This window comes from Delphinus delphis, chromosome 7, assembly GCF_949987515.2.
Source record: "Delphinus delphis chromosome 7, mDelDel1.2, whole genome shotgun sequence".
Taxonomy (NCBI): Eukaryota; Metazoa; Chordata; class Mammalia; order Artiodactyla; family Delphinidae; genus Delphinus; species Delphinus delphis.
This window is the reverse complement of record NC_082689.1, coordinates 102,092,081-102,112,438: the sequence shown is the minus strand read 5'-3', so window position 1 is coordinate 102,112,438 and position 20,358 is coordinate 102,092,081. Positions and strand designations below refer to the sequence as shown.

The 20,358-nt window shown below is 42.0% G+C and overlaps 1 protein-coding gene across 1 annotated transcript; it reads right to left on the bottom strand.

Moving 5' to 3' along the window:
* Nucleotides 1-569: 569 nt before the first annotated feature.
* On the bottom strand, nucleotides 570-17,107 carry DDX18 (DEAD-box helicase 18). Its single transcript, XM_060016926.1, has 14 exons — nucleotides 16,930-17,107; nucleotides 15,004-15,444; nucleotides 12,368-12,508; nucleotides 10,775-10,910; nucleotides 10,317-10,417; nucleotides 9,997-10,196; nucleotides 9,789-9,903; nucleotides 7,502-7,641; nucleotides 6,597-6,758; nucleotides 6,113-6,265; nucleotides 5,372-5,485; nucleotides 3,899-3,955; nucleotides 3,398-3,575; nucleotides 570-2,346 (listed from the first exon to the last, which is right to left on the bottom strand). The coding sequence occupies exons 1-14, from the start codon at nucleotides 17,012-17,014 to the stop codon at nucleotides 2,204-2,206; spliced, it is 2,166 nt and encodes a 721-aa protein (XP_059872909.1). The 5' UTR covers nucleotides 17,015-17,107; the 3' UTR covers nucleotides 570-2,203.
* Nucleotides 17,108-20,358: the final 3,251 nt, after the last annotated feature.

Genomic DNA, 20,358 nt, shown 5'->3' with positions numbered 1-20,358 from the left:
CCACTACGTATTTTTGAATAAACAAGATCCTTTTTTGGATATCCCAAATTCAGCTTTAACCTGGGCAGCTAAGACCAAAATAAACTTAGAAATAGCAATGACACACCTGTAGTCCAGAGGACCCAAAGGTCTCTACTTGCTGGCAGTGACCTGCTTGGCTTCCAGTCCACGCTGCCTGGCCTTCCTGGCTGAAGCCACTTAATCCCATTTGTCAAGTTAGTGGCTGCACACATGCCACCAGCAGCTGCTGTGTTCTTAGCACAGGAACCTAAGGAGGCCTTCTCTTTGTGCAAACGAGCCTTGCAGATGGTGCTGCACTGACCTCGTTATCTGACTCTAGTGACCGCTCCCTCACATTTGAATCCTGGCCAGGTCGGTCAAGTCTGGTTGTCTGGATGTCCCTAGGCTGGACCAGCCTGCCAGCAGAATTTCACACAGGACTCCCAGCAAGTCCTGAAGTAAGCCGTTATCACAGTAAGAACAATCTTTCCACCTTCTGTTTATATACTCTTCTCACAAATGACAAAACAGGCACTAGACACATTGAGACAAGGAGAGCCAGTGTGGGGCACGCAGGTATTCAGAACTCAAATCCAGGCAGACCAGGCAAGGTTAATGCATAGTAATAAATGAGATACAAAGTTGATGTAATTATTTAATGACAGGAAAATAATGTTATGAAACAAGATGGTTACAAATAGTGGGTAAGGATGACTTACTTCACCTTTGATTAAAAAAAAAGTATGTATACAAAACACTGGAGGGTTATGTATCAAAATATTGGCAGTATTTACTTCTGTTCAGGGATTAAATATTCTTCTCTTTGCTTTTGTGTACTTTCTGAAACATGATTATTTCTGAAACAAAAAAGAATAGTTACTGGAAAGAGAACAGTTATTAAATGCCGGAAGTCCAGCAATCAAGGTCTGAAACCCAGGACATGTCTAGCTAGGGGGACAGTGGTCGGGCCCAGGTGTGGAACAGTAAGTATATCATTCTTTCCTTTTCCTACTGCAGTGCTGTTTACCACTGTTTCTTCTACATTTGATACTTATATTTAATAGGAATCTATGAATAAGAACTGGTACAACAGCAAAATGATGCTAGCAACTTTGGTTTTAAATAGCTACAAAATGTAATAACCATTCTGTAGTTACAAAACACACTAAAAATAAAACATAAAACACACCAGAAATCAAAAGTTCCTACAACAAGTAAATAACCCCATCTGACTAAACCACTGACTTTGTTGCTCATTCTGATGTATGTTCATTTTCAATTTTCACCATAAATCTGTTTTTCTTTCATGGATCTGAAAGAGGCAATTTTTCTCAAAAAGATGCTCTGCCTTCTAAGTCCTTATGAAGAGTTGGAAGGGCTCACCAAACTCCAAACCACTTCAAACAAACAAGTTTGACTGAGGAGTGTCACCATTCTCTGTGCCTTTAAAAAAAAAAAAAGTCTGCTAAGTTACCAAATGGAGAACAGCAGAGTATTATTACACCTGTAAATGAGGCTCAAAACTCTCAGACCCCATCCCCGCCCTACCCTCCATGTCAGGACTGCTGGGGCACTTTACTCAAGTAACAATGACAACTCGTACTTCTTCCTCTTAAAAAAGTGAAATGGAGAAAGGATCACTGTTTTAAAATCCCACATATAAAAAAAACAGTGTCACCTTTAACCGGAGGTGCTTCTTAGGTATTTCCCAAAGCCCTCTGCCCTTTTACGTGGCAGCATTTTCCGCAGGGGGTCAGAAAACTACTAAAGTTAGGTCCAAGAAACAACTAAAGGTCCAAGAAACAACCAAAACTAAAAAAATAAACTGAGATAACTGCAGCTGTCCAGTGTCACCTGCCCTGTCTGGCAGGCTGACACAGCACCCTAAGCCATACAAGTCTTCAGACACCAGGAAGGAAAGGTACCAAAAGAATTACACTAGAACAGTCACCAGGTTTGGAAAAAAAAAGATTTAAACTTAAAAACATTCTATCATCACAAAGACTAAGAAGATCCCTTGCTCTGTCCTTGGCCAATCAAGAAATACTGAACTGTTTGATATCCCCAAAGAGACCCACTGGAAATATCAGTGCCAGCGCCGCAAGTCAATTCACACTCTTGTTAGATGAGTCCCAAATCCTACAGCAACAATTCCTTTGTTAGAGCAAGAAAAAAAAATCCATTTCAGGACAAAGGCGTGTCTTCAGTGAGAGAACTGCCTGCCGTCAGATGGTTTCTTGCTTATGTGCTTGAAGATCTTGGACTTCTCGACTTTTCTGGCTTTCTGGTAGCCGAAGCCACCGCCGCCACCCCTTTTTTTAAGTTTGCCGTCATTGCTGTTCACGTCTAAAGGGGGACGTTAAGGAAATCAAGCAACACAAAGACAAGGACTCCAGTCTACCGTCTACAGAAGAACCAGCCAGCTGTACCCCAGGGGCCCCACCACCCCTCCCCAGGCCACAAACACACACGAACATTCCAGACAACCAGGAGTGGCCACGTGACTGTGGACTAAAACTAGCAGGGCAGATGTTTAGCCCAGTGCAATACTTGTATTTGTCCACGCAGCGAAGCCGAAGAGGTAAATCGCTAAGTGTATAGGAACACATTAAGAAATACTCCCAGTGTCAAAACAAAGTGACTTTCACCTCTGTTGGGAGCTGATTCAGAGGTGCCTGACCGAGTGGAGTTGCTCTTCCTGTCACAAGGGGACTCAACATGTGTTCACAACAGCAGACATTCACTCGATGCTCACGATGCGGACAGCCACCCAAACTGTGGTCCTCCAAGTCCCCTTGGGAGTTTCTACCACAGTGTTAACGAGCAGGCCTCACTCTAGCTGGCTGTTTCTTCTGTTGAAAATGTGTAATAAAACACATATTACATATCGTAACAGAAGCAACTGGACGTGTTCCCTTTGCCTTTTATCTTGAGTAGCACTTATTTTCTTTCACTGGTCTTGCAATTTCCTTGCATGAAATGCTTCAATGACTGAGAGGATAAGAGCCCTCTGAGAGGTTCCATCTTGTCTTCAGCTTCTTCAAGGTATCCCGCTCCTCTGTGTACCCTGTATAGTGAAGCCACACAACCGCCAAGCCCTGCCCCTCTGAGCTTCTCCCCAGAACATACAACTCCCCCTGCTCTGTCTGCCACTCAAATTCTGATGTCTTTTTGAAAGCCATGAACTGTCTCGCTTCTGTAGTCTCCACCCTGACAGTTAACCCCTGCCCACCCCATGTGAGCACTGACAAGAGGTCAGTGACTAGCTTGAAGGCCTGGGCCCTGCAGGCCTCGGCCAGAGCAGACACACCAACCCAAGTGCTAAGCCCCGAGGCCCCCGGTCAAGCTTCTGTCCCTTAATGCCTGGACGAATTCATAACCACAAAGAAAAGGATACTCAAGTCAACAAAAGGAGGCACCTTGAAACCAAATGACAGAGCAACCTGAGGCAAGTTTAAGTTATTAACATTAAAGATCTGTTTCAGCGAATGGGAATCATACGCTCGAATGTATGACTTATACGCTTCCTGGGCTGACTTATGAAGGAAGTAGTTCTTTTCAATCAGTTTTTCAAGCTGAAACAGAAAGAAATATTGCTTTTAATGAAATAAAAAAGCATGTCATATAAAACATTTGTTCCAATACACTTGCTCCAAGCTCTGTAATACCTGCAAAATCAGGCTGCAGTTAAGAATAATGACAAAATTATTGTAAGATACGGACTGAAACAACGTAAAGAGCTCTGGAATGTGGTCACCAGCACAACAAGACACCGAAACAATCACTCAGTCCAAACTTCTCACTTTATGAAAAGGGAGACTCAGAGTACAACGACTGTCAATGAGACACTACAAAGGTGACTCTGGGAAGACCCTTCCTCCCCCTCTGCCCTGCATACCTGAGACTGAATGTCAGAAATTTTGGACCAGGAAAACTCAAATTCACTTAATGGAACCTAGAAAACAAAAGCACGCAGATGAGTAAAGCAGGATGGCTCTGCTGCAGCTCGTCAGGCACTGAAAGGGGACAGGTCTGTGGGATCCCATGGGCCAGACATCTGCTTGTCCCCCAATGCCAATGGGAAAGGCTTACCTTCCCTCTGTTCACTGCACAGGAATCATGCTATGGAACCCTCTTGAAAGAAAAGGCGAGAAACTGGCAGGGGCAATAAATCACTGAAGCCCTTTTCTCTGAACAAAGATCTCTGTGGATGCAACGTGATGAAGCAGCTTGAAGCTTCTAGCTGAAGGAACCACTAGCCCTTCTCTCCAACACCACACTGCCCTGTGACTAGGTCACAATGATCACAAACTCCTACAGGAAGGATATTTCTTAGCAGTTCTAACTTATTAGATGACTGGGAAAGTGCAAGACCGGTGCTAGATGCTGGGGGAAAAGAACAGCTGCCCAAATCATGGGCCCTGCCATCAGGGAGCCTGCAGCCTTGGGTGGAGACAGGTAAGTGACGAGACAACTTGTCGAGCACCCGTGCTGGGGGACATGAAGGAGGGCAGGGCCTCCCAGAGGACACAGCAGCTAGCGGAAGCAGAGGCTATCTGAGAGCCAGGAAACAGGCATCTGGAGAAAAAGTGCAAGGGCTGATGGCAATCCCTAGGAACTGCTCCACGATGGGGGCAGTGGGGGAAGGACAATCCACCAGGCGACACGGTGCCAGTGAGGAGGCCCGACAAGCATTCTCACGACCTGGCAAGAGAGAGGCCAAAGCCCGATTAGGGCGGACTGGAGACCAAAATCAGAGGAGTTGAAATATAACCCACTTTTCAAAACGGCAGACTGAGGAAAGGCGACAGGCAGTAGCCATGCTGGACCTAGTGATAGGAGAGTGGATTTAGGGTTGAAGTTATTTTTTTGGTCAGTCACTTGAGATGGTAAAGAGCTAACTGCCAGGGAGGGACTGAGTCAACGAATACGGGCCTGAGGGAGGAAGAGGTAGGAAGGAATGGGTTCCCTTGGCCTCGGGCGAGGTGCAGACACCAGGGTGAAGACACGTGGAGAAAGGCTGCAGCAGGAGAGCAGAGATGACCGGTGTGGGGGAGTTCACTCACAAGGAGGGAAGAGGTTTCAAACACGGCTGGGGGGATGAGTGGAGACTGGGGACTGGATGCACCCTGCGCGACACGGAGCTCAAGAACGGGGCCTCGAGGATAGTTTTCTGCTCACACTTCCTGGGGGCGACCCACATAAATCTCATCTGCTAAACTGCTGTAACAACCGTCCGAACAGCATGGCGACGACGCAGGACTCCTCGGACACACCTAGAAATGGTGCTTAAGGCCACGTGCACCGGTAACGAATTCCTCTCGAGAGGACTCTGTCCCCAGCTTAAGGTTTTCCAAGTGAAGGTCTTTACCTTGGATTGCTTCAAGTAGCGAAGGAAACCCAGTTCTTCAGGGCGCAAAATGAGCAAGGCATGCCCTCTGCCGTTCAGGCCTCTGGCTGTTCTGCCCACACGATGAATATATTCCTTTGGTGGAGAGAGAAAACCCGAGGTAATACACTGGTTTCCATGGCAACCCGTGGCAATCTGCACGTCCAGAACTCGCACGGTAGTGGACGGCAGTGTGCCAGCACATCAGTGTGAGACGGTGCCCACCTCCACCTAGTGGCGTCACGCAGCCCGTGACCATGCTCCCCAAAGCTAGTCCCCCATTCCTTCTGCAGGGAGCATCCCCACAGAGGTAACAGAGCCATGCCCGGGGCCAAGGAAAGCTAGACAGAACATTCCCGATAATTCTATGATCTAATCAAATGACTATTAAGTGTGCTTCAACTTCAAAAGGGCTTTGGGAAACATATTTAAATGCTGGCTGATAATTTATATAATCTATTGTTTGTTGAAATACCCAATAAAACTTATTTTACTACATATACTAAAGAATGGTATCTATCTCTGTAAGCAAATTTTATTTCCTTCTGACATCTACTGCTCTTAACAGATCCTAACTTAAGTCCCACGGACACCTCTCAAATCTCCTTGCACACACCCTCTTTGGGTCCTGCAAAAGCCCTAAACACTATCAGCATCAGAGAAATACTGCAGTCACTGCACATTAAAGGGATATTCTGTGGAATGTGGAATTTCTCAGGGAACCTTGGGGTCATCCGGAGGGTCATACTGAACAATCCAGTCCACTTCAGGAATATCCAGCCCTCTAGCTGCCACGTCTGTACACAACAAGATCCCCGAATCTGCATTGCAGAACTGGAAGAACGTGGTCGTACGCTTATTTTGTTTCTGCCTTCCCTAGAATCAAAACAAAACATCCATTGGAACAGAAAAGTTGAAGTTGTTTGCGGGAGGTCTCGATGTAGAATCCCCGAACTGTGGAACTATTACCCTGCTTTATTTCAAGTTCATAACCTGTGCTATTTCCTCAAGGGATGGCATCCTCTCCTCCTTTCTGGTCCCCGCCCCTCCACCCCCAGCAAAGCTCCCTCCACACAGGATCAGCCACCCACTATCGCCCAAACTACTTAGAACTATGTTTGGAGGAGAGAGCAATACCTCAATCCCCACAATCTATATAACTCGATAAGTGTAAACTGTTTTTAATAAATTCATCATAATCACTTACATGAATGGCCAAGACCGGCAAATCGATGTAGTTCAGCAACTCATAGTGGTATTTCACGGACTTACAGGATGAAAAGAAGACCATTAGTTTCTTCTTCCGGTTCTTCTTAAGGAATGTAAAGAGTAGGAGGAATCTCTTTTCGGAAGGACAGACAACATATCCCTAGGAGAGGTTCAAGTGAACAGACACAAAATAATCAAAAGGACATTTTCAGCTTCATGAACTAATATAATTTGATGGAGAGCACAGATTAATACAGCATATACACTGTTATGCCTCACCTACAGCAAAATTACTGCCTTCATTATAACAACGCATTCCTAAAATAAGACTAATTTTAACTACTGACTCCTTTTATTGGCCACAATCACTGGATACTAAATACTTTCCATATTTCTGAGACTACTGGTTATTAAGTTCTTGTAATCATAATATACCAATACCTCTATTAACTAGAACCCTCAAAGTGTATCAATGATTCATTTTTAGAAGGTCCTTAACAGCAAGATCGCAAATAACCACACTGTCCTAAACACGATAACAAAGCTGGGTGAATATATTTTTAAAAACTAAACAACCAACGAAAGGTTTTTAAGCTAAAGTGTTACAGGAAACATATCATTCATCAAGACTCAACCTTACAGCTCTATTTTTAATCAACCCAGTCTGGATCTCTGCCACCTCATTTCCACAGCGAGGCGCCTGAATCCAGCCTCTCTGCCTTCTAACTAACTCACCTCACATCTTAGCGCAAGAGATGATTAAACAGCGAAATGTTTTTTACTCATCTAAAATTGGCAGTGATATATTTAGTTCATTAACCCATTTGCTTCCTAGACGATCCTCCAAACACTTGCAAGGAAACACCAACAATCCTTAAAATTGAAGGTATTGACAAGAAGTACCTGCTCAAGACCATCCACGGTTGCATGAGCCTTATCGTCATCAACACCAACATACAAGGGCTCCTTTTTCAGAGAAATCCTTGCCAGGTCTTCAACTTTCCGAGTTTGTGTGGCAGAAAAGAGCATGGTCTGTCTGCGGGCTGAAACACACCCACATAAACATAACCCAGATCCTTCAGGGAACCTTTAGAATTGCTTCACAACTAAAAACGCTCTCAGTGGAACTATCAGAAATGAGAGACATGGTATCACTATAAATTGTAAGAAAGGAACACCATGGACAACTTTATGTCTAGACATTTGACAACTAAGATGAAATGGATAGCTTCCTTGAAAAAGAAACTGCTAAAGCTTGCTCAAGAAGAAACAGAAAACCTGAATAGCCTTGTATCTATTAAGGAAATTATAGTTAAAATCTTCATGTAAAGAAGACTCCAGCCCCAATGGCCTCTGCTGTTGAAGTCTATCAAACACTTAAGAAATATTATCAATATTTCATAAACTCTCCAGGACATTGAAGAGAGCTTACTTCCCAACTCATACCTTTTACAAAGTTTTAGCAAAGTGAATCCAGAAATATATATAAAGGATAATGCACCATGACCAAGTGGCGTTTATTCTAGGAATGCAGGGTTGGTTAACAGTTGAAAATTAACCAATATAATTTACCATATTAACAGACTAAAGAAAAAACATCTGATCATTTCAACAGACACAGAAAAAACATCTGTCAGAATTTAACATTTATTTCTGATTTAAGAAAAACCTCAGCAAACTAGGAACAAAAGGATCACCCTCAGTCTGATATAGGGCATACAGATCTAGAGCATCTACAGCTAACATCATACTTAATGGTGAAAGACTACCTAAGATCAGGAGTAAGACAAAGATGTCTTCTCTTGCCAGTTCTATTCAGGATTATACTGGAGGTTCTGGCCAGCTCAATCAGGCAAGAAAACAATTAAGTGAAAAACTTTATCTCACCAAGATATGAAAAAACCTGTACACTGAACTCTGAAACACTGCTGAGAGAAATTAGGGAGCTAATAAACGAAGATCTACCTCATTCACGTGTTGAATGACTCAACACTGTCTTCCATCAATGATCAATATTCAGTACAATCCCAAGATCCCCAGAGATTAACCAACTGATTCTAACATTCATATAGAAATGCCAAGGACAAGACCAGCCAAAACAATTTTGAAAATGAACGAAGTTGGACGGTTAACACTACCTAATTTCAAGATTTAACAGGAGGAACTGGAAATTCCATACACTGCTGATGGGGATGTAAATTGGTACAAGTTAAACATACACCAGCCACTCCATTCCTAGGTAATCACCCAACAGAAAAGAAGATATATGCCCACAAAAAGAGCTGTAGATGGATGTTCATAGCAACTTTATTTGTAGTAGACTGAAACCGTTAACAACACAGTCGTCCATCAACAGTTAAATGGATAAACAGGTTGTGGCATATTTATACACTAGAACGCCACTGAGGAATAAGGCAAAGAACTACTGATATGTGTAACGGCACAGACGAATCACAGAAGGATTTGCTGAGCACAAGAAACCAGACAAAAAGAGTTACACTGCATATGAATTCATATGAATCCCTGGAAAATGCAAACTGATCTACAGTGACAGGAAGCAGATCAATAGTCACCTGTGAGAGAGATGTGCATGGCAGCTGTTGGACGCAGGGGACGGTGAGAGGGAGGGATTACAAAGGCACAAAGAAAGTTTTGAGGGTTATGGAAATGTTCACTGTATTGACTGTGGTGATGGTTTCGAGGTGCAAACAGGCCAAAAACGTATCAAATCATACATTTAAAATATGTACAGATTATTATGTTAATTATACCTCAATGAAGTATTAAAAAAACAATTGTATAATGTACTGAACTATGGTGTTTTTATAGATATAAGCAGTTTACAATGTTTCAAGTACTATAACCAAGGTATGTACCACTCAAACATAACACAGAAAGCAGCAAGTCAATGGCTACCCAGGAGATGTGAGATGGGGTGGCGGGGACGGACGGGAACAAGACGTACGTTAGGACTGTTCAACTTGCATGGCAGCCTCTCAAATGGCAAAACCACTGCATTAAGTCACTAGTGAGAGTGATGCTTATGTTGCAAACTACATCTGAGGGTGACTGGCACAACCACTTCACTTGCTAAGTTAAAATTCTGACATTAGTAGTTTTCATACAGGAAGAACTCTCATCTACTTCCAACAGCTACTCGGCAAACCACATGCAGATGCTACCTACTTACTTGGCAGAAGTTTAATAATTTGCTTTAATTCTTCTTCAAACCCAACATCCAAGATACGATCAGCCTCATCAATAACCAGACACTGTAGGTTTTTATACATAAACCCTGGTGTATTCTGACAAGACAAAGGACAAAGAAAAACTGTTAGCTGTCAAGTTTATGTTTCACACAGACAAAAGATGGGGACCACAAAATAGTGTTCTCTTACCTGCATATGGTCCAGGAGACGGCCCGGTGTGGCCACAATGACGTTGATCCCATTGGCAAGCTTCTGTGCTTCAGCAGATCTGTTACTGCCACCCATTATTAACCCATACGTGTGAACATGGTGTGTCATCAGTTCCTTAAGGACACCAAAAGTCTGCATGGCCAGTTCCCTAGTAGGTGAGAGAATAAGGACTCCTGTTCCTAAAAAGCAAAAGAGGATATACAGTGAAAGTCAAACTGTAGTTATCACCAGGAGTCCACCAATAGCTACAATAGACTTCCAATGGGATACTGGCAGAACCAATGGGACCACAGACTTACCATTCCTGGGCATGAACCTTAACTTAACAATGAGTTCGACTGCAGGAATGAGAAATGCCAGGGTTTTGCCACTGCCTGTTTTTGCAGCTGCCAGAAGATCCCTAAAAAATAAGAAGGAAAAGGAGAGAGACATTTAGTCTACTCATTCAACAAGTACCATGTACTATCACACATGTTTTAGGCACTGAGGCTGGATCATAACAAGAAAAAAGTCCCCACCTTCTCTATCACTGAAATCAATCATGTGGGTTATAAATACTTAACTCAAAAATAAGAACTGTGCTAAAAACAGAAGTGAACAATTTTCTCCAAACATCAGTAAAGAAGCTAAAGCCTTTAACGAAGGTTGGGTATGTTACCCAACACGGTGCAAGATCAATAGAACATACTGGTATTTTCTTTCCAAACTACTAGCACTAAAAATAGCACTAATGCCCAAACCTCAATGTTAATCATACCTGCCTTCCAGAAGTGGTCTGATACTTTTATGCTGAATTTCAGTCATGTTTGTAAAGCCCATTTCTTTTATTGCCTTCAGAGTGTTCTCATTGACAAGATTAGTCAGAGAATCAAACGAAGTATCCTCAAAAGCTCCTAAAGAGAAGACAGTTTATCATTAGCAAATTTATCTTTTCTTAATACTTAATATTGCTAGCTTCCTAAATTAGTTTTGCTGATTGAAAACATTACTGGGTTGGTGTCAAGCTTAGAAGAGCTTCTTCCAATAAGAAGAGAATAAACCCCAACCATTCCTATAAAAAACCCTTATACCTTTGTAGTTTCTCCACTGCTAATGGCCGTGTGATGTAAAGTCCAGAGCCTATACTGTAACAAAATAACAGACGGAGAGGTGGTACAGTCAAGGGACTTGTATGAAATGAAAATGCCAAGGTGGCGGGAAGGGGAGAGGGGAGAGGCGGGGGTGGTTTGCAGGGGGAGAGTTCAGAGAGAAATGAAATGTTTAAGAAATGTGAAATAAAAAGTGAAAGCATTCAGTGTAATAAAAACTGAATACGAAATCAATCAAAATAGTAACTCTCACTCCAGAAAGACAACTGAGAAGAGTCAGATGTAGCCACAGATGGTTAGACTGTACCCATATATCAGGTGTGCTGTGGTTCTCCAGCACGGGGAGGCATCAGGATCACCCGGGAGCTCCCCGCCCCACACGTGCCCTGGCTATAACCCAAGTTTTGGCAACCTTGACACCACTGACATTTTGGGATGGATAATTTTTTGTTGCGAGAGGCTGTCCTATGCATTATAGGATGTCCTGCAGCATCATTGACCTCTACCTACTGGATGCCTGTAGCCTGCCCCCAGTTCTGACAAGCAAACATATTGGTGGCCAACCCTCATGGTTTGCCTGGGACAGAGGTTTAAGGGATGCAGGACTTTGAATGGGAAAACTGGGATGAGCCGGTCACCCTACCTGGGAGGTAAAATTACCCTGTTTGAGAACCACTGCCAAAACCTTTGCAATTTTGATTATGGAGTTTGGGTGCTGGGCCTCAATTATTTTAATAAACAAAAAACCCAAACCAAACAACCCAAGCAACTGCTAGACATTTCTGGTTAGGAGCAACTGATTCTAGCCTAAACGCTTGACTTTACAGGTAAAGAAATAGAGGCTACAGGAGGTGACTCTGGCACAAGCCCCTCAATAAGGTTAATTTCACCCTTCTCTTTTAGTAATGGAGCCAGTATTGAACCTCTGGGCTCCAGACTTCCGGGCCAATGATTTTCCTACAACATGGAGTGAGCTTTAGAAAGTGACAAACCAAAGGAACAGAGGACCCAAAGAACTATTCGTGTGCATGTCAAAATATTTAGTGTTAGAAATAAAGAAAAGGGAAAAATAGAGAAAGAAACAACAAGAACTAAGGCACACAACGTGGATGATAAAAAGCAATAGTTAGATATAAAACCATTTCTTGTCAATACTTATTTTTTCCAGGTAAATTAAATGCCACAACTGAACCTTTAAATACTATAATCCAAGGAGGCATGCCATTTTAGAGAAGATCTATCTGGAAAACGTTGATAGCTACCTGTCAGTCCCAGGGGCAGGCTGGGTACCATGCTGTCATCGTCCTCATTGTCTGGCTTCTCCACACTGTTCTCTGTTTCTTCAGGAGCCTGGGCACCATCTTCAGAGTCTCCTTTGTCTTCAGTTTTTGCTTTTTTGGAATCTTTGGATTAAAGGACAAACCGTCCCCCCCCAAATTTTTTTCTTAAAATAAGAATACCAGATGAAACCATAAAATAAAAGACGTGTGATGCAAAAAGGCATATTTTCAAAAGCTTAACATATTTTCAGTTTTAATTTGCTAAGAATCTCTTTTTCCTGATTAAAAAATCTGGCTATATTAAAAAACCCAGTGGGACACACACTTTATTTTTTAGGCTTCTTAATACATATTCTTTTACTGAAGTATAGTTGATTTACAATATTGTGTTGGTTTCAGGTATATAGCAAAGTGATTCAGTTCTACATACATATATGTATATATTGACATTCTTTTTAAAAAATTCTTTTTCATCATATTGAATACAGTTCCCTGTGCTATACAGTAAATCCTTGTTCTTTGTTTTATATATGGTAGCATGCATCTGTTAACCCCATATTCCCAATTTATCCACCCCCCGTCACCTTTGGTAACCATAAGCTTGTTTTCTGTCTGTGAGTCTGTTTCTGTTTTGTAAGTTCATTTGTACTATTTTTCAGATTCCACATATATGTGATATCATACAATATTTCTTTCTCTGTCTGACTTACTACTTATGTATTATACCATCTTAAGTGAGCAAGAAATTTTTTATAAGCTGAACTAAACAATTTAAGTATGTTAATCACACCCAGTTCTATAAACTTTACTGAGAAAAAAAACAAGGGCAAGTCATTAACGTTTTTTAAAATAACTTGTAACAAGCACCGGTTTTTCCTCCTATGCCATTGAACACAAATTTTCTATAAAAGCTAATTTTGTTTTAAAGGGGAACAGAAACACAAAAGGCTCTTCATGTTACTAGAGGCAGACAGCAAAGCAAGAGCAACAATCTACTTAGCTGGGCGATAGAAACTGGCCTGTTCCTTGAATGTAAGTGGTGAGGGGAGGAGAGGGAAGGCCTCCTGGCTTTTCATTTCTACATCCACAACTTTCGTAACATAGTCCCTTAAACTACCTTTGCAGTCTTACCTCCCATCATGATCTTAAATGTTCCACTCTGGGCCAAATGGGTTAACTACCATGCTGGGCTTTTACAAGTTTATGGCAGCAAGTGATGCTAGTTAGAACAGAATTGACCTAAACCAGAACTCAGACTCTTTGTAGCCCAGGACTGGCCTCTTCCTTGGACCTTACTACCACCCTTCTGGGAAATGGTCAACACTGCAGGACCCACAAGTTCAAAGGCCATGGATATTATCAGCTGGTCTTCAAGGCTTATTACTTCTGTTTTCCTTAAAACAGTTCTTAACGGTTACCAATAGGATTTAAACTCCCAGCCCTGTGATTCAATGCTTGAGAGAAGAAATAATATCACTTCCTTAGGCATACTCAGAACAAGAATCCTAAGGGCACTAATCATTTTAGAATAGGATTACACTCACTTTAAATCAAAACTGTAATATCTAATCCTCATGCTTTTCTCTATCTTATTTCACTTTTTGTTTAAACGATTTCTCATAACTTACGAATGTATTATAGCCTGTAGGTAGTAAAAAGACAGCGATGCATGTTTGGAAAATTCAAAGTGTCTTTCTAAATGAAACCTTTATTTCAGACAAAAGATGAATAGGATATGCTAACACAAGTGCCTGCAAACTTCTATAAAGGGCCAGACTGTAAATATTTTAGGCTTTGCAGGCCATATGGTCTCTATCACCACAAAGGCCAAGTAAAAAAATGGGCATCTCAGTGTTCCAATTAAGCTTTATTTGCAAAAATAGGCAGAAGGCTGAATAGTCTGCTGACACCTGTTCTATCTTGTCTTGAAATCTCTGCTTGCTCACATTTCAATTAAAATGCCTATTCTTTCACCTAAGCTTATTCAATCCAAGAATCTTGCAAAAGAAAATAGCCCTGCCTCCCCAGTCCTGGCCATTCTACTCACTTGGAAATTAACGTTCCATTTATTCAGAAGTTTCCTAACTGCTATTTTATACACTTTGCATATCCAAATTATCACTAAGTTGCCTTTCAAAGGCAGGAATTTATTGTAGGAAAAAGGAATGGGGCAAAAAAGGCGTAAATGAAAAGAATCGCTAATGCAAAGTCCTTGACACATAAAGACCCAAGACAGATTCTACTACCAGCCCAGATTTCTTTAGTGTCAGTAATTCCACAATTCTCTTTGGAAACAGGTAAACCTAAAATATTTCCCATAAGATCTTATGGAAAAACCCGAATGAACTTTCTGGCCAGCCCAATACTATGTCATAGTACGTTCTGTTTATCATAAAAAGCTCAGATAGTTAACTGCCCAAGAAGAGCAGTATTTTGAGAAACGTTAAACTGCAGTCCCCTCCGGCCCCCTCAATGTTTGCTTTAGCTACCAGGCTAGTTTCTCCTATGCCAGTAAGTACAGAGGAGTCTTGCATGTCATGTGGACATAAGAAGAAGAGAGGAAAAGCAGAATGATAACTTGAAAACCTGAATAGCTTAAGTTCAACGACAATACATACCAGGCCCAGCATCATCCACTATTTTTCTCTTTTTCTTCTTCTTCTTCTTCTTTTTTGATTCTGAATTGGGAGACTGTATTGCTGCTTCCCCACTGGTCAGCGTGGTAGATTTCTTGGAGGATTTTTTAACTTTTACATTTTCCACTGTTTCTTTAGGTAAGTCTCCATTTTTCTTGGAGGATTTTTTAACTTTTACATTTTCCACTGTTTCTTTAGGTAAGTCTCCATTTTGGGCTTCTGACCAGCCTGCATTCATAGACTGTTTTAGGAATTTTTTAACTTTTCCACCTACTACTGCTTCTTCAGAGATGTCTCCATTTTGGGTTTCTGACAAGCCCACATTCACAGACTGTTTTAGGGACTTTTTAATTTTTCCACCTCCCACTGTTCTTTCTGACACATCTCCATTTTGAGTTTCTGACAAGTTCACAGCTGAGGCCCCTGTTTAAAAACAGAACACACATATTGACAAAGAAGGAAAGGTTTACTTAGAAACACTGGTATCCCAAATGAGAAATGTCATGGCTTCCAGGACTGAAATGATTTAGTTTTTACTTTCCTGTCATGTATATTAAGACAACTTCCAATTTTACAGTGTTCTACTGCAGGACAAATAAATTAAAAAAAAAAAAAAAAAGGGAAAGCCACACTGATTTTTTAACTTAAAAAACCACATCTCTGTCCATAAGGAGTTAAAAGTCTGGACCAGGAAAACTTCAGTGAGGTTAAATAAACAGATGGGGCCAATGTTACTTACAAAATACACATTCTAATATTAGGTATCTGACAAATATACTTTCCTAGACATCAGTGAGTTGAAAATTCTGTTGATGTAACCACTTATTTGTCTTGATATTTATCATATATAAACGCCTAAGACTGTCTTTACAAAAGTTCCTGTTTATATACAGAAAAAGCACCATCATCTGTTACCTTTAACTAAGAAGTAGTTAGCAACGCTTTGTTATTCTATAGGAAATGGAAATATAAGGGAACTTCAAAAACATTATTCCTAAAACCCACACACCTCTTCTCTCCTCCAGGATTTCTTTCAATCAACTGATCTCTGCAGAAAACCAGCTAGTGTAAGGCATTATGCCTCCAACACTGCCCTAGGGGGCTTCTGTATTACACAGGACCAAAAAAGGTTAACATAACTTCAGGATGTCTGACCCACTGTCAGGAAGTTAGGACTGCAAATGAGGTACGTAAAGAAAAGTGACATTCAGGTAAAATGCCTTTCATGGAAGTCTTTAAGGATGCAAATACGTAGAAGCTCTTAAGAAATTTATAACCTAAAGTTAGTGGTGACAGGAAGACAGGGCACGAGATTACGCACATGCGTATGATATATGCAAAAAGTCACTTTGGGAGCTGAAAATGATGAAGTTCTTCAAGAGTCGAAACAGAGGGCAGGTGGGTAGGGGAAGGCAAGGGTATCAGGAATGTTCTGTGAAGTGCGACACCCAGCTTGTTCTGAAGCGACAGAGACACGAGACAAATGATGTGAAAGGAAGATGCGGGGAGGTGAGAAAGTACCACGTGACTGATTGGAAACGGGGGTTGGGGATGACCCTAGAGGTGGTGAGGAAGTCAGAAAGGGAGGGTGGAAGTGGGGCAGGCTGGAAACGAACTCTTAGAAGCCTCCTGCCCGAACTCTGTAAGGACAAACTGCTGCTCAGAAACGGCAGATCTGGGGCCACGCGGAGAGTCGGCATCTGCGCGGGGCCCGACGGGAGGCCGCCCCGGCCTGCCTTTCCACGCTCCGCAAGCACGCGCGCTCTGTGGGGACGCTGCCAGCGCTACATCGGGGCCGCAGGGCCTCCCCACCAGCGCCGCTCGGCCCCGCGGCCGCCGCAGAGCGCCACGGACCACGTGCTGGCTCCCTCCGCAACCCAGGCCGCCGCGAAGCTCAGCGCATCTCACCCTGGAGCTTTAGGTTTCGCTGTCGCAATTTGAGGTTCCGCTTCTCGATCTTCTTGCGTAAAAGTTTCATCGGTAAATGAGACATGTTGCCGGTGAAGTGCCTTTCTCGGCGGCGCTACACCCGGCTTCTCTGCTCTCCCCGGTGACGTTACCTCCTTTCCGGCCACCCGAGCTCAGTTCAGCCAGCCGGAAATACGTCACAGGAGCGCTCACGGTCGGCGGAGCGGAAGTGGGTCCGGAGCGGAAATGCTTCCGGGCGCGTGCGCCGTCTTACCCTTGGAGAACGGATTCTCTGCAGCGCCCTCTAGGGGAACGTAGGACTGGCCCTGCGCTGTGTTCCTTCGCATTGTGCCCGAGCCAGCAGAGCACTGGGGACATGTGGTAGTTTGAGCTTCTCCCGGGGAAGTGGGAAAAATCAAGGCCGAGCAGAGGGCCTTAGGGAGTCTCCATTCTTATGTTCCTACCCTCTTTGGATCCTGGACGATTTAAGTTGAGTAGTACCTAAATTATGTAGATGTGTGTTTTCAAACTTGTTTGACCGCTCTCCTTAGTGAGAAATACACTTTCCATGTCACTTGCTACCCAGTAATCCACACATAAATATAACATTTCTCAAAGCAATACCCTAACTTTTGTTTCACTTTGACGTTTTCTTCGATACCATTCATCCCATCCTAAATTCTGAGTCCGTTAAATATTCTAATTAGAATGCATTTAAATTGATTTTACTACTCTATTAAAGGATTGGCTGCAGTTTGAAAAACGAAGGTTTATAATCCCCAAAGCTCATACCCACAGACCCTTCAGAAGTCAGGACAGAAATTACAATCTGGCTGGCCAGTAGACATTTTTGTGTGTGTGGAAGAGGGTACATTAAAAAAAAAAATGTTGCCAACATTAAAAATTTGGGATAGTTCTTGTAGAAATTCACATTTTTCTTTAAAAATTGGTCCTAATGGGTTCAAATTCCCCTTGGCAATAATCAATTTGAGCTGAACGATATTGGAAGGGTTAATGAAAGCTAGAATAATTTGTTCACTTGGAGTGGCAGAGCATGAGCTCATAGGGATTAGACATAATCATAGGGAAAAAGAGAGAGGGCGAAAACTTGGGAGGGAGTTTAAACAGAATGTAAATAAACTGACTGAGAAATCACATTGAGTTGGACTATAAATTGAGACAAACCATGATGTGCTTAAGTTGTTACTAATTCGGTGGGTTAACAGATGAGTCAGAAATTTAAACTGGCACACATGCACAGACACACACACCCACAGACACACACACAGACACTCACCCCCACAGACACACAGACAGACACACACACAGACAGACACACACACACAGGCACACAGACACACAGATATACATACATACATACACACATATCTCAGTTTAAATATATATTTAAATTGATATATATCAGTTTATATATTTGCCTATATACACTGTATTTTTTATATTTAAATTTTTTTGTATATTGTGAAGTTTAGACATCTTAAAAAACTCTTTCTGGCTGGAGAGAGATTGCTCCTACAGGGGCTAGCCAATTTTTAGAGATAGCAAAAGACTCAGCCAGGAGCATGCCTTTAATATGCAAACTAAGTAATGCAGAGCCATACCTCCTCCATCTGGCCCGTGTACCCCAAGAGGCAATATTCCTCTGCCTTAATCATCCCAGGGCCAGGTACCAAGCAACTATGGACCACTCCTATAGTATAGAGCCCACCTAAATTATTTAAACCAGTCAACTGCAAACTGTTTGTTTTGCCTTGCCTTGCTTTTCCTGAGGAACCTCCAATAAAGGCTGTGACCTAGGCTCCTCCTCTGGTCCTGCCCCTTCTGCCTGTATGGGAGGCTGGTGCTTTCCCATGTGGTCCTGCATGGTGTGGCATGCCTCCTCTTTCTAGTACCTGTGAGTATAATAAACTATGTTTTCTTGAGCTTCTCCTCTGTCTCCTCTTGTGGTCATACCTGACTATCAACATGAAAGAGCACAGAATATACATACATATCTAATTCTCTCTATATACACATAAACATATATTCACATGATTACACACCTGAATATTGGGTCTGTGACTTTGAAATTCACATCCATCACTCTTAGGTGCAACAACTAATATCTTCCATATTTTCTTAAGGTACATGGAAGTGCTTAATTTTAGGGATTGGCAACCTTTCAGTAGCCATATATAAGGTTATTGATGCCATTTTTTCTAGACTTTTAGGAAAGGGATGAGAGATGATAACCTTGCATCAACTCTCAAAATTGGGGGTAGGAGTTTTAACAGAGTGAATTTCCAAGACCAGGTCTGGTAAACAAATGATTATCACTGGATTGGACATCAGAAAATATCTGTGAGGTTTGGAGAGGTGGCAATTAAAAACATGTGCCTCTGAAAATCTTTTTGTCTCTCACTGAGACAAAATATCTTAATATTTTGAGCCTATCTTAATATCTATTTAGTATATGTTTGCAAAAGTCTTTAGAACTTTTTGCCTTGGCTCCCCATCCCAGATGTCCCTCTCCCCAGAATATATTCATTTCTCAATTATCAACTCATTTAGCAATTATTTTCCGAGCATATCTGTGCTATGAGTATGTGATTGGTGTGTGCTAAGTTTTGAGAATAGAACTGTGGGTAAGATCGATGTGGCTCGCCTTTGTGGAGCTTACAGAACTTACATGGAAAACAATCATGGTAAACTGTGCAGTGAGAAGGGAAGCACATGACAGGACCAACACTCTAGTCTGGGAGTGGAGTCCTTCATTCAGTACCCACTGTGCATGTGCACTGGGCTAGAGGCAGGCAGAACAGGGAGCGGAGATGATGTCTTTTACCTGCCTACTAGAAATATTTAAATTTAGTATGGACCATATTCCTTAACCATACCATTCTTTCAATTACGTTTGAGATCCTTAAGGCTTAGACAAGTGTTTGTATAATAAAAAGCAGATTTGTCCATACAAAATTTCCTCTCATTCAAAAAAAAAAAAAAGCCGCATTTCACTGGGAAAAGAAATCAGTCTATTTCACAAATCCCTTAGAATTTGTCAGAAATAACTGACTCACTCTCTAATCACTGCACTTAGATGCTTGAAACGTTTTCCTAGGGACTTTCAAATGCTATTTTCTACAAGATTAACCACCCTTTCGTGTGTAGGAAAGTGCTGCATTAGTAAGTAAGTGGGGTGTTGCACCCTTCATATGGCTTGACTCTGGTTCTCAGTATTGTCTTAAGCAGATGGCAGGTGCTTGAGAAATGTCTTCTTCAATGAACTGACAGATATGAAAATGAGAGAGAATTTTAGGGAGCATTGCCACAATTCTCCAAGTCATGATTATTGCAGTGGTTCTAGGGACTAGAGTGCATAACCTTTCTCTAAGTGTATTCATTTGTTATTTAAAAATATCTACTCTGTTC

What these genes read in the sequence shown, in the direction of transcription:
- DDX18 (XM_060016926.1), bottom strand. Translation starts at nt 17,014, where the DNA reads ATGTCTCATTTACCGATGAAACTTTTACGCAAGAAGATCGAGAAGCGG. An exon ending in CCTGCCCCTGGGACTGACAG is followed by an intron (nt 10,911 to 12,367) that starts GTAGCTATCAAC and finishes TCTTCTCTTTAG; the next exon opens with GAGCTTTTGAGGATACTTCG. An exon ending in CCGTGGATGGTCTTGAGCAG is followed by an intron (nt 6,759 to 7,501) that starts GTACTTCTTGTC and finishes AACCTCTCCTAG; the next exon opens with GGATATGTTGTCTGTCCTTC.